General features: G+C 38.0%; 1 protein-coding gene across 5 annotated transcripts in view; it reads left to right on the forward strand.

Moving 5' to 3' along the window:
- LOC121445328 (histone lysine demethylase PHF8) overlaps positions 1-12065 on the forward strand; it is a 96939-nt gene that overhangs the window by 24507 nt on the left and 60367 nt on the right. For all 5 annotated transcript variants that reach the window (XM_041647404.1, XM_041647401.1, XM_041647405.1 and 2 more), the window contains exons 7-8: positions 161-347; positions 2699-2861. In XM_041647404.1, the coding sequence (XP_041503338.1) occupies positions 161-347; positions 2699-2861 (350 nt within the window). The remainder of the gene's footprint in view (positions 1-160; positions 348-2698; positions 2862-12065) is intronic.

Below are 12065 nucleotides of genomic sequence, written 5' to 3' on the forward strand. Positions count from 1 at the left end.
TTAAAAGACTACTGATCAAATTTATAGGAATAAGTGTTATATATACCTTTGGGTTCTGTAGAGAAAATGACTTATTTGTCTTATCTGGCCAGAATATTTTATTCAGGCTTAAACTTTCAATTTTCAGTCAGTTTACATGTCTTTTCACCTTCTTTACTAGGCTCTCAAACCTTGTGGAAACACCCAAGATTGTTCGCAAGTTGTCATGGGTGGAGAACTTGTGGCCAGAGGAAAGTGTGTTTGAGAGACCCAATGTGCAGAAGTACTGCCTCATTAGTGTGCGGGATAGCTATACAGATTTTCACATTGACTTTGGTGGCACCTCAGTCTGGTACCATGTGCTTAAGGTAGGGATGAATATGACTTCTGGAGGTAACCAGATGTACCTGCCTTTCATATTCTATTTAGGTAATACTTTAACATAGTTAACTCTATCAAGGTTTGTTACTTGGAAGAGGGGCCTCTAATTTTGGTGCTTAAGCAAAAACGCTTTTGAAGGTAGGCATGGTGGCTTGGGCCTTGAATTCCAACACTTGGAGGGTTGAAGCAAGAAGGTTGCCATGAGTTAGAGATCAGCCTGAGCTACATGATAAATTTCAGATCAGCTTGAGCTAAAGCATGAGCTACTGTCTCAAAAAACCTCAAACTAAAACGAAGAACAACAAAAAATACATGGTGATGGAGGTAGGCATGCCTAAGAAGGCGCTAGGTGAGCCAGGCAGTGGTGGTGCACACCTTTAATCCCAGCATTTGGGAGGCAGAGGTAGGCAGATGTCTGTGATTCAGATGTGTGCCTAGTTGTCAGCCTGGTCTCCATAGGACAGCCAGTGCTGTTAGAGAAACCCTGCCCCCCAAAAAAACAAAAGGCCCTAGACTGCACCTCAGCACTAAAACAATACTTTTTTTGAGGTCTGGGGATTTAACTTAATGATGTAGTGCTTATTAAGCATGTGCAAGACTCTGGCTTCTTTGTTTTTCTTTTTTTTTTAAAGATTTATTTATTTATTATATATACAACATTCTGCCTCCATGTATGCCCGCACGCCAGAGGAGGGTGCCAGATCTCAGTATAGATGGTTGTGAACCACCATGTGGTTGCTGGGAATTGAACTCAGGACCTCTGGAAGAGTAGCCAGTGCTCTTAACCGCTGAGCCATCTCTCCAGCCCGCTTCTTTGTTTTTCTAGCACTGCAGAAGTAGTTGTGAATTAAAATAGATTCCTTAAGATAGTCCTAACTGTTCCCTATTTAAAGGAACTAATTTCTTTTATTTCTAATATTAGAAATTTCTAGTATTTCTATTCTACCAATATATATGAAAATGTTTGTATTTTCTTTAGAAATTCTTGATAACATGAGTTTTCTCTCCCCCAAACTTTAATATCTGTACCAAAGAATTCATTTATATGTTTGTGAATTTTGATAATTATATAGCTACTTAATGGCCACAGATAAAACATATTACAATTCTTTTCAAAGTAATAATTCCTATGATTTTCTTTTTAGTGGGTTGTTATGATTTTATAATTACTGTATGGTGGCTATAAAAGATTTTTGCAGTTAGGAATACATTTCTTAAATAATTTTGATTATTTTCACCACTGTTTATCCTGTTTAATTATCTTATCAGAAGAACCAAGGAAGGAACAGAAAATTTGCTTCATGGTTGTTATACAAAATGATCATACATCTTCAATTAGTTGTTTTTTATTGGTTTATCATGAAGAATTGGAACATGTAAATGAAAATGCTGTTATGCAAGTGCATGTTTTAATATTTTCATGGAAAAATACAAGGATAATGAGATGATTTCCTCTGTTCTTTATCCATATTCACAAATGCTTTCATTTTCTTCTTCCAAAGCAAATGAAATAAAGTGACTGTATACTTTTTCTTGAGACATTTGTGGGTAGTTTTAGACATAGTGTCTCTTTTTATCTCTAATAATTTATTATATAGTTCTTAAGAACAAAAGTATTTCTTAACTAATTACAGGATAGTTATCAAAATCAGGAAATTGATATAATACTATTATTAGCCAATCTGTGAGGACTGTCAATTTTCACCAGTTGTATAGTACACATATCTATTTTTGTAACAAATATAATAGTTTTCTATATTTAAATTGGTAATATATTAGGTATTTTTTCCCCACCAAATTTTGTCTATCAGGTGATTATCCAAGCAAAACACAATTAGGAAATAAAATATTTTTCCAACAGATAATCATCTAATGAAAAATCACCTTTTAGAAGTCTTTGGGCAATTACTAAACTTTTAAAACTAATAACTTTGATTGCAGGTGTGAGAAGGAACACTGTGTAACTGGCATTTAAAGGCATATTCAGTTTTTTTCTCATCAGTAATATGGCCTTAAATTCTAGGACTAGTAGTATTGATCTTACCTATAGAGGCTATTTTTCATTTGGTATTACATCTGAAATAAGAGTAAGTATTTGGCATATATTTCTCTCGTAACTTAAACAGTTTTGATTTAAATACCTCCTTCAAGTTGTTTTCATAAGTTTGAAGAAAATTTCAGCAGTGGATAAAAAATGATATAAAAAATGGGAAATGGGTCTGGAATACTGCTATGCTTGTGAAGGATGGGAGAGAGATTTGACCCTTTGGAACATCTCTTGTCCCAGAAGGACTTTGCTTGACATCTTTGTTATGGTATCTTTTTTTTTTTTTTTTAGGGTGAGAAGATCTTCTACCTGATCCGCCCCACAAATGCTAATCTGACTCTCTTTGAGTGTTGGAGCAGTTCCTCTAATCAGAACGAGATGTTTTTTGGTGACCAGGTGGAAAAGTGCTACAAGTGTTCTGTGAAGCAAGGACAAACACTTTTCATTCCTACAGGTCATTCTTGAGTCCCTCTAGAGGAGAGGATGGGAGGATGGGAAAGGCAGAAAGAAGGGAGATGGTGGCACTGTACCAAATCCTGCCCGTAATTTAATCTCATTATGTGAGATCTCTTTTTCTCATCATCTGAGAGGTTATGAACTAGACCTCAAGAAAATTTATACGGTGGCCAGTAGGTAGTGTGGTTGTTTGTGGAGGCTGCACATGGCAGAGCAGGCAAGAGGAGGATGATTGACCTCTTTATACTGGATTGATGTAAATTGGGTATAGATAGATGGAGTCAGCCCTGTGACTCTAGGGATAATAACTTCAAGGCTGATGTTCTAGTCAACAACGTTGAATGACCCAGGATGTAAACATTCTTTCTTAATAGTTCATGCCTAGGTTTTTCTTCTTGAATTCTTAGGTCTCACGTAGGTCTGAATTTGTGTTTTGCTAGGCAGATGTTGTACTGAGTTATATCCTGAGCCAAGTATGTACATTATTTTTGAAGAAATAGCCCTGTTGTCTCAATTTGGGGAGAGTTGATATCTGTAATCTAATTGAGTCTTCTATGAACAAGGTATCTCTGTCCAAATTAAATGTTCCTTGATTTTTTAATCAGGATTAACATTGAATTTTCTTGAAATGTATAGTGAAAATATTTATTGAATGAGAGCATAGTGAAACACACCTGGAATCTTAGGTACTTGGGATACAGAGGCAGGAGGATTATGTTTTCAAGGCCAGCCTGGGCAATTTAGTAAAACTCCATTTAAAAACAAAACAAAATAAATATTTTAAAGATTTTGTTACTGTTTTCTGAGATAAGATCTCACTCTAAAATTCAGGCTGGCCTTGAACTCACAGAAATCTACTTGCCTCTCCCTCCCAACTGCTGGGATTAAAGGCATGAGTTACCTTGTTCAGCTAACGATAAACAAACAAATGACTGGACTTCTTTTGTGAAATTACATGGACCTGAAAAGTTGGGGAAGAGTTTTAATTTAGCATTTAATTTCTTTAACTTTATAAGGTTCTTTCTTTGCATTATCTAGCCTATGTTGCTTTTACCAGCAAAGTCATTTTGCCAGCCCCTATCCACTCCATAGAGAGGGTAAGGCCCTCCCTACTATATCTAGGCTGAAGAAGGTATCTATCCAAAGAGAATAGGTTCCCTAAAAGCCAGTACATGCAGTAGGGATAAATCCTGGTGCTGCTGCCAATGGCCCCACTGTCTGCCCCAGCCATACAACTGTCAGCCACATTCTATGATGCTGTGCTGGTTCCTTTTCCTGTCTGGCTGGAGTTGGTGAGCTCCCATTAGCTCAGGTAAACTGTTTAGTGGGTGTCCCCATCATGGTCTTTCCCTCTTTGCTCATATTCTCACTCCTCTCACTCTTCAGCTGGACTTTGGGAGCTCAGCTCAGTGCTCTGCTGTTGGTCTCTGCCTCTATTTCCATCAGTTGCTGGACAAAGGTTTTGTGGTGACATTTAAGGTATTCATCAGTCTGACTACAGGACAAGTCAAGATTGGGCCCTCTCTCCACCATTGCTTAGGATCTTGCTGGCCTGGATGCCGAGAAGAGGCTCCTTTTAGGTTGAAGAACAGCAACCTTTATTTTTCCCAGAGCTAAAGCCTTTTATACCTCTACTACTTCTGTGGAGACCCACGGGCCAGAAAGAACACAAACATTCTTGTCAATTATAGACCACAAGGAGCTGGGGTCATTCTTGTGGATTCCTAGCAGTTTCTCTAGATCCAAGTTTCTTTCTAACCCCATAATGTCTCCTCAATCAAGCTATCTTTTTCTTTGCTCTCACCTCTGTCCTTCCTCCATCTGGACTATTCCATTCCCTCAAGTTCTCACCACTCCCCTTCTCCCCTCCTCTTGCCCTGCCCCCCTCCCTTCTCCCTCCACCCCCTGCTCCCAATGTTCTCAGGAGATCTTGTCTATTTCACCTTCCCAAGGGGGAAACAGTTACTTTTTTTGTTTTTCTCCCAGGCTGTTGACAACAAATTTTTTACTATGGACTTGCCTCTTTTGAGTATTATATATATATATGTGATTGTGTTCCATAAAATGTATTGTTGTCTTTTGTTTGTTCTTTTTTCACTCAGCATAATTTCAGAGTTCATGTCACAGCATTTGTTGTCAGTTTAATAGTTTTTGAGATGGGATCTCATTTAGCCCAGGCTGGCCTGAACTTAGGTGTGTAGCTGAAGTTGGCCCTGAACTATTTATTGATTCTCCTGCCTCTACCTTCTCTGAGTGGTGAGATTACAAGTGTTTCCCCCCTACTCTGTTTTCTCTTTAGACAGCTTCATGTGATCTTGGAATTTGCTCTGTAGTCCAGCCTCACCTCAAACTTGAAATATTTTGTCAGCTTCAAAAGTATGTGATTACAAGCATATGACACCTTACTTCACCACTTTGTTTTTTTTGTGGCAAAACAGTCTCTCCCCCCCCCCCCACCCGTAACAGACTCTCATGTACTCATATTTGCTGTGTAGCCATGGATAATCTTGAACTTGCCTCCATCTCCTTGAGTACTATGGTTATAGTCTTGTATTACCATGCCTAATTTTTTGCATTTATGTAGTGCTAGAAATCAAATACAAGGCTTTGCTCATGCTAAGCAAAACCTCTACCAGCTACAACTGGAACTACAACTCCAGTCCCTGCAAAATAGTATTATATTATATGAATATGCTACATATTTCCCTTTTCTTTTTTATTGATTTTATTGAGTTATACATTTTTCTCTGCTCCTCTCCATTTCTCTCCCCTTCCCTTCAACCTCTCCCATGGTCCCCATGCTCCTGATTTGCTCAGGAGATCTTTGTCTTTTTCTACTTCCCATGTAGATTAGATCTATGTATGTCTTTTACAGTCCTCATTGTTATCTAAGTTCTCTGGAATTGTGATTTGTAGGCTGGTTTTCTTTGCTTTATGTTTAAGAACCACCTATGAGTGAGTATATATAATGATTATCTTTCTGGATCTGGGTTACCTCACTCAATATGGTGTTTTTAGCTCCATCCATTTGCGTGCAAATTTTAAGATGTCATTATTTTTTTCTGCTGTGTAGCACTCCATTGTATAAATGTACCACATTTTCCTTATCCATTCTTTGGTAAAGGGTATTTAGGTTGTTTGCAGGTTCTGGCTATGACAGGCAATGAACATAATTGAGGACAAGTCCTTGTGGTACAATTGATAATCCTTCAGATATATACCCAAAAGTGGTATTACTGGGTCCTGAGGAAAGTTGTTTTCTAATTTTCTGAGAAATCGCCATACTGATATCCAAAGAGGCTGTACCAGCTTGTAGTCCCACCAGCAATGCAGAAGTGTTCCCTTTACCCCACATCCTCTTCAACATAAGTTGTCATCAGTATTTTTGATCTTGGCCTTTCTTACAGGTGTAAAATGGAATCTCAGAGTTGTTTTGATTTGCATTTGTCTGATGACAAAGGATGTTGAACATTTCCTTAAGTGTCTTTCAGCCATTTTAGATTCCTCTGTTGAGAGTCCGTCCTTCCTTCCTTCCTTTCCTTTCCTTTCTTTTCCCCTTCCCCTTCCCCTTCCCCTTCCCCTTCCCCTTCCCCTTCCCCTTCCCCTTCCCCTTCCCCTTCCTTCCTTCCTTCCTTCCTTCCTTCCTTCCTTCCTTCCTTCCTTCCTTCCTTCCTTCCTTCCTTCCTTCCTTCCTTCCTTCCCTCCTCCCCCCCACAGGGTGTCTCTGTGTAACAACCCTGGCTGTCCTGGAACTCACTCTGTAGACCAGGCTGGCCTTGATCTCACAGAGATCCACCTGCCTCTGCCTCCCGAATTCTGGGATTAAAGGCATGTACTACCACTGCCCAGCTTACTTTTATGTGTGTGAAACACAGTAAGTTTCCTTAGAGTTTTTAACAGAAGCATATTAGGAACCTTACTAGTGGCTACACTACTGAAGAAAATCTCTGTCTTTATCAACCATTAATTGCATATAAATTTTCAAAGGGAAGGATGACCCCATGAACGCTTCATCCTTCTGTGACTGCATGTTAGAGAGCCCAATCTCGTACACAAGTAATCACAGCTGCTGTGAGTTTGAATGGGGAAAAAAGTGAACAGCCTTGTCATGCCTTGATAAACTATTCCATACTGCTCATCTGCTTCCTCCAACCACATTTTGTTTGTTTTTATTTACATTTGCATTGTTTCTATTTTCTTTTTTATCTTGGTACTGGGGATTGAATGCAAAGCCTTGTGAATGCTATGTAAGTACTCTACCACTGAGCTATTTCTACAGCCACTATTTATTTTTTTTATCCTACTTATTTTATTATTTTTTTGAGACAGGATCCCATTAAGTTGCCCAGGTTGGTACTGAGCTAACTGCATAGTCTAGTCAGGCCTCATCTTCTTGAGCAGCTGTGGTTATTGGTACATGAGGAGCGGGACTCCTTGTTTATCCCAGCCGCCCAGCTAGCTTACACACAAAATAACCACACAGAATCTGCATTAATTAAAACACTGCTTGGCCATTAGTTCTTACTAATTGGCTAACTCTTACACATTAGTTTAACCCATCTCCATTAATGGCAGTGACTTACCAGAGATTCTAACCAGTGTCCGTTTGATATGGAGGATCCATGGCTTCTCTGTCTACCTAAGTTCCACCCTATCAACTAGGCCAAGGCAGTTTTCTTTATTCATTAACCAATGATAGCAAGGCACAAACAGAAGGAACTCCTACACCAGGTTATAATTATGTGTCAGACATCCTAGCGTGGAATAAATTTGGCTATTATGAACAATGCTACTATGAGTATTTGTGTACAAGTTATTGTGCCAGTATAGTGAATTGAATATTCCCAATGAAAAATCTGGAATCCAACCAGCCAGTGGTGATGCATGCCTTTAATCCCAACACTTGGGAGTCCAAAAGTATGTAATAGTCTGAAACCCCCAAATCATGTTTTATGAGTTTATTTTCTATGTGCAGTGTATGTACACAGTTCGCTGTGTATGCACAAGTGTATGTTGGTGTGTATGCACATGGGAATCCAGAATTTGACATCAGCTGTCTTCTACAGTTGTCCTTCACCTTATTTTTTTAATTATAGTGTTTTTGTATGAGTCTTTTGCCTACATGTAAGTAGTGTGTCAAATGCTTGCCTTGTCCCCCTGGAGCCCTGAATTAAGCAATTGAATCCCTTGGAACTGGAGTTACAGTCGTGAGCTACTATGTGGGTGCTATGGATTGAAGCCAGGTTCTCTGGAAAAGTCGCCAATCTTCTTAATCCCCAAGCCATTTATCTCTAACCCATCACCTTATTTTTATTTATTTATTTTGGTTTTTTTGAGACAGGGTTTTTCTGTAGCTTTGGAGCCAGTACTGGAACCAGTTCTATAGACCAGGCTGGCCTTGAACTCACAGAGATCCACCTGCCTCTGACTACCAAATGCTGGGATTAAAGGCACGCACCACAACTGCCCGGCCCATTACCTTATTTTTGAGACATAATTTCTCACTAAACTAGACTAGCTGTAACAAGTCTGACAAGTCCTTCTTTCTCCAAGTTCCCCAGTGCTGGAGTTACAGTCATACTGCTGTGCTTAGATTTTTACATGGATGCTTGGCATCTGAATTTAGGTTCTTGTTCTTATATGACAAGTACTTTACTGACTGAGACTTTTTGAGAGTCAAAGCAACTCTGCAAATAGAAAATTTCACATCTGACTAATGTGATAGGGTCATGCTCAAAGACATAAGTGCATTAAAGTATGTAAAATTTCCTTCAGGCTGTTTGTTTAAAGTACATTAGAATCATAAATAATTTGTTTAGACTTGGGCCTCATTCCCAGAATAACTCTTTTTATCCTCAAGATATCTATGTATTTACAAATATTCCAAAATTTTAAAAATGTCTCAAGTCTGCAACACTTCTGATCTGAAGTATTTTAGATAAGGTATATGTTCGCCTTGTATTTTCAGTTTTCTTGTTTATCTATTTGGGAGAGGAATGCCTTAATCATGTGGTAACTCCATAGTGTGCCTTTTTGTGGACCTGCTAAGCTGTTAGCAAAGTATATATGTGTACTGTTTTACATCCAGATAGCAAAGTATAAGGGTTCTAATTTCTTCATATTTTCTCCAATGATTGTCATTTCTATCTTTATGATCATAGCAATCCTAGTGTGAGTAGTGGTGTAACACTGAGGTTCTAGTTTGTGTTTTCCCTAATGATTATTAATGTTGACCATCTTGAAAAAAACTTCTGTACTTTATAGCTCTTTATGCTTTGGTATTTTCGTGGAATCATTTACTTACTCTCTGTAAGTACAGGGTTCATTATATTCTTTTACTATACCTATATCAGATATATTTTCAAAAATAATTTTCTTCTTCAGTTTGTTTTTTGACATTATTTTTAATACATTAGAAACTGATTTATTGAAAATTCCATACACACATATATGTATATATATACTTCATTCATGCCCCCCATTATCTTCTGTTATCCTCTCCCCCTGCTGAATTCCTTTTTTCAAACAAGTAGTCCTCCTAGTTTCACATCTGTGTGTGTGCTCCTGCATTTAATGAGGGTTGCTTAAATGAGGGTTGTTTACATGAGCATGGAAGAAGATTATTTTACCAGTGACTGTGTCTCCCTCTCTCTCTCAGCAGCCATTAACTACCTAGAGCTCCTCTTTCTGAAGAGTTGTGTCTTTTGACATTCTTTGATAGTGTCTTATAAAACATGAAAGTTATGAATTCTATCCAGTTTATCTGTTTTTTCTTGTCCAGTTTCTTTTTCTTTGTTTGCTCATGTTATTGGTATCCTATATATTGTCATAATGGTTTACAGGGTGGTTTGTGGGTTTTTTTGTTTGTCTCACTCAGGTTGTACTCAATCTTACTGTATAGCTAGCCACCAGGCCTCAAACCTGTGACCTTGCTGCCTTAGCTTTTTGATCTTATATACTTATATAATATATATGATATATATATATACTTATATCTCTATAAGTGTTGGTAACTCAAGGTCATGAATACTTATATTTTGTAGGGTTTTTATTTGGAGACATTGTCTCCCTCAGATTATATTTTGTCTGCTTTGTACTTTAGCTAGCCTCAAACCTGTCATTTTCCTGCCTTAGCTTTCTGAGTATGTGTCACAGTTTCCATTTTAGTTTTGGCTCTTATATTTAGATGTTTTTATTGATTTTGAGTTTGTTTTTATATATAGTTTGAGGTGAGGATCTAGTTTCATTCTTCAGCCTGTTGGCATCCAGTTGTTCCAGACTATCCTGAAAATAATTCTTTTCTCACTGAATTGTCTTGATTTCTGTATCAAAAATTGCTTGATCTGAGGTTCAAGTTATAGTTCAGTGGTAGAGTGCTTCCATAGTATGTTCAAGGCCCTGGGCTTGCTCCCGTGTATTGCAAAACCAAAAAATCAAATGGAAAAAAAACAAATCAGGACAAGTCAGTTGACCATATGTGCATGTATATGTTGGATCTTAAATCTTCCATTGTTTTATATGTCTGTTTTTATGATAATGTATAATTCTTTGATTACTATACATTTGTAGTAAGTTTTGAAGTTGGGAATTGTCAGTCCTCTAACTGTGTACATCTTTTCCAAGGTTGGTTTGTTATGATCCCTTGAATTTTCATATGAATTTTTAGGTTTCGAACTTGTGGTGGTTTTTAGTGGCTTATTTGCTTTAGTTTTTTGTTTGTTTGTTTTAGTGGTTGTATATATATACATATATACATACATACATACATACATACATATAGAGAGAGCGCACGCCTATCATAGATTACTGGTATTGATGTTTTACCAGTTCGAAAGGTTTTTGTTATACCTAGAGGCATAAAAAAACAGTTTGAATCTGATGGCTCTCAGATAATAAACTAGGGTAGTAACAAATCCAATCACAGCATGACCAGTTTAGGCTATGTATCTACCACTGCCAGGAGTCTTAGCTGAGGCCATGTTTGTAGACTTAGGGGAGTTTCTCTTATATCAAACTTCAACCTGAAAAGCCCCCCTTTCCAGTCATCTCTGTCAGCACTCTCCTTTTCCACCCACCCCTCAATCAGATCCCTCATGTTTCTATGCCCATCTGCCCCCAGTACACTCAGGAAATCACTATTTCCCTTTCTCAGGAAGATCCATTTGTCCGTCCTTGGTCCCTCCTTGTTACTTAGTCTCTCTGGGTCTGTGCATTGTAGCATGGTTATCCTTTACTTTACAGTTCACTTATGAGTGAGTATATACCGTGTTTATCTTTCTAGGTGGGTTTCCATCCATTTGCCTTCAAATTTTCTGATGTCATTGTTTCTGACAACTGAGTAATACTCTTGTATAAATGTACCAACTTTCCTTTATCATTCCTTGGCTGAAGGACGTCTAAATTGTTTCCGGATTCTGGCTATTACAAATAAAACATAGTTGAGCAAGTGTTTTTGTGGTATGATTAAGCATCCTTTGGCTATATGTCCAAGATACAGCTGGATCTTGAGGTAGGTTTCCAATTTTCTGAGAAACTGCTGTATTGGTTTTTTTTCCAAAGCGGCTGTACAAGTTTGCCTTCCCACCATTGCTCCATATCCTCTTCAGCATAAGCTGCCATTTGTGTTTTTGATAAGTGTAAGATGGAACCTCAAAGTCATTTTGATTTGCATTTCCCTGATGGCTAAAAATGATGAATACTTCTTTAAGTGTTTCTCGGACATTTGAGATTCTTCTTTTGAGAATTCTCTTTTTAGATCTATCTGTACCCCGTTTTTTAAATTGGATTATTTGTGTTTTGATGTCTGGTTTCTTGAGTTCTTTATATATTTAGGAGATCAGCCCTCTGTCAGACGTGGGGTTGGTGAAAATATTTTCCCATTCTGTTGACTGCCATTCTTTCCTATTGACAGTGTCCTTTGCCTTTTCAGCCTCATGAGGTCCCATTTATTAATTGTCGATCTTTAATGTCTACGCTACTGGTGTTCTGTTCAGAAATTTGCCTTCTGTGCCAATGCATTTAAGGCTCTTCACCACTTTCTCTTCTCTCGGCTTCAGTGTAACTGGATTTATGTTGAGATCTTTGATCCACTTAGACTTGAGCAGGGTGATAGAGTAGATATGGATCTATTTTCATTCCTCTATATGTTAACATCCGGTTATGCTAGCACCATTTGTTGAAGATGTTTTGTTTTCTTCATTGT

This window comes from Microtus oregoni, unplaced genomic scaffold (genome assembly GCF_018167655.1).
Source record: "Microtus oregoni isolate MIOR12 unplaced genomic scaffold, Mior012 000175F_ref0000477, whole genome shotgun sequence".
In the NCBI taxonomy this organism is placed as follows: Eukaryota; Metazoa; Chordata; class Mammalia; order Rodentia; family Cricetidae; genus Microtus; species Microtus oregoni.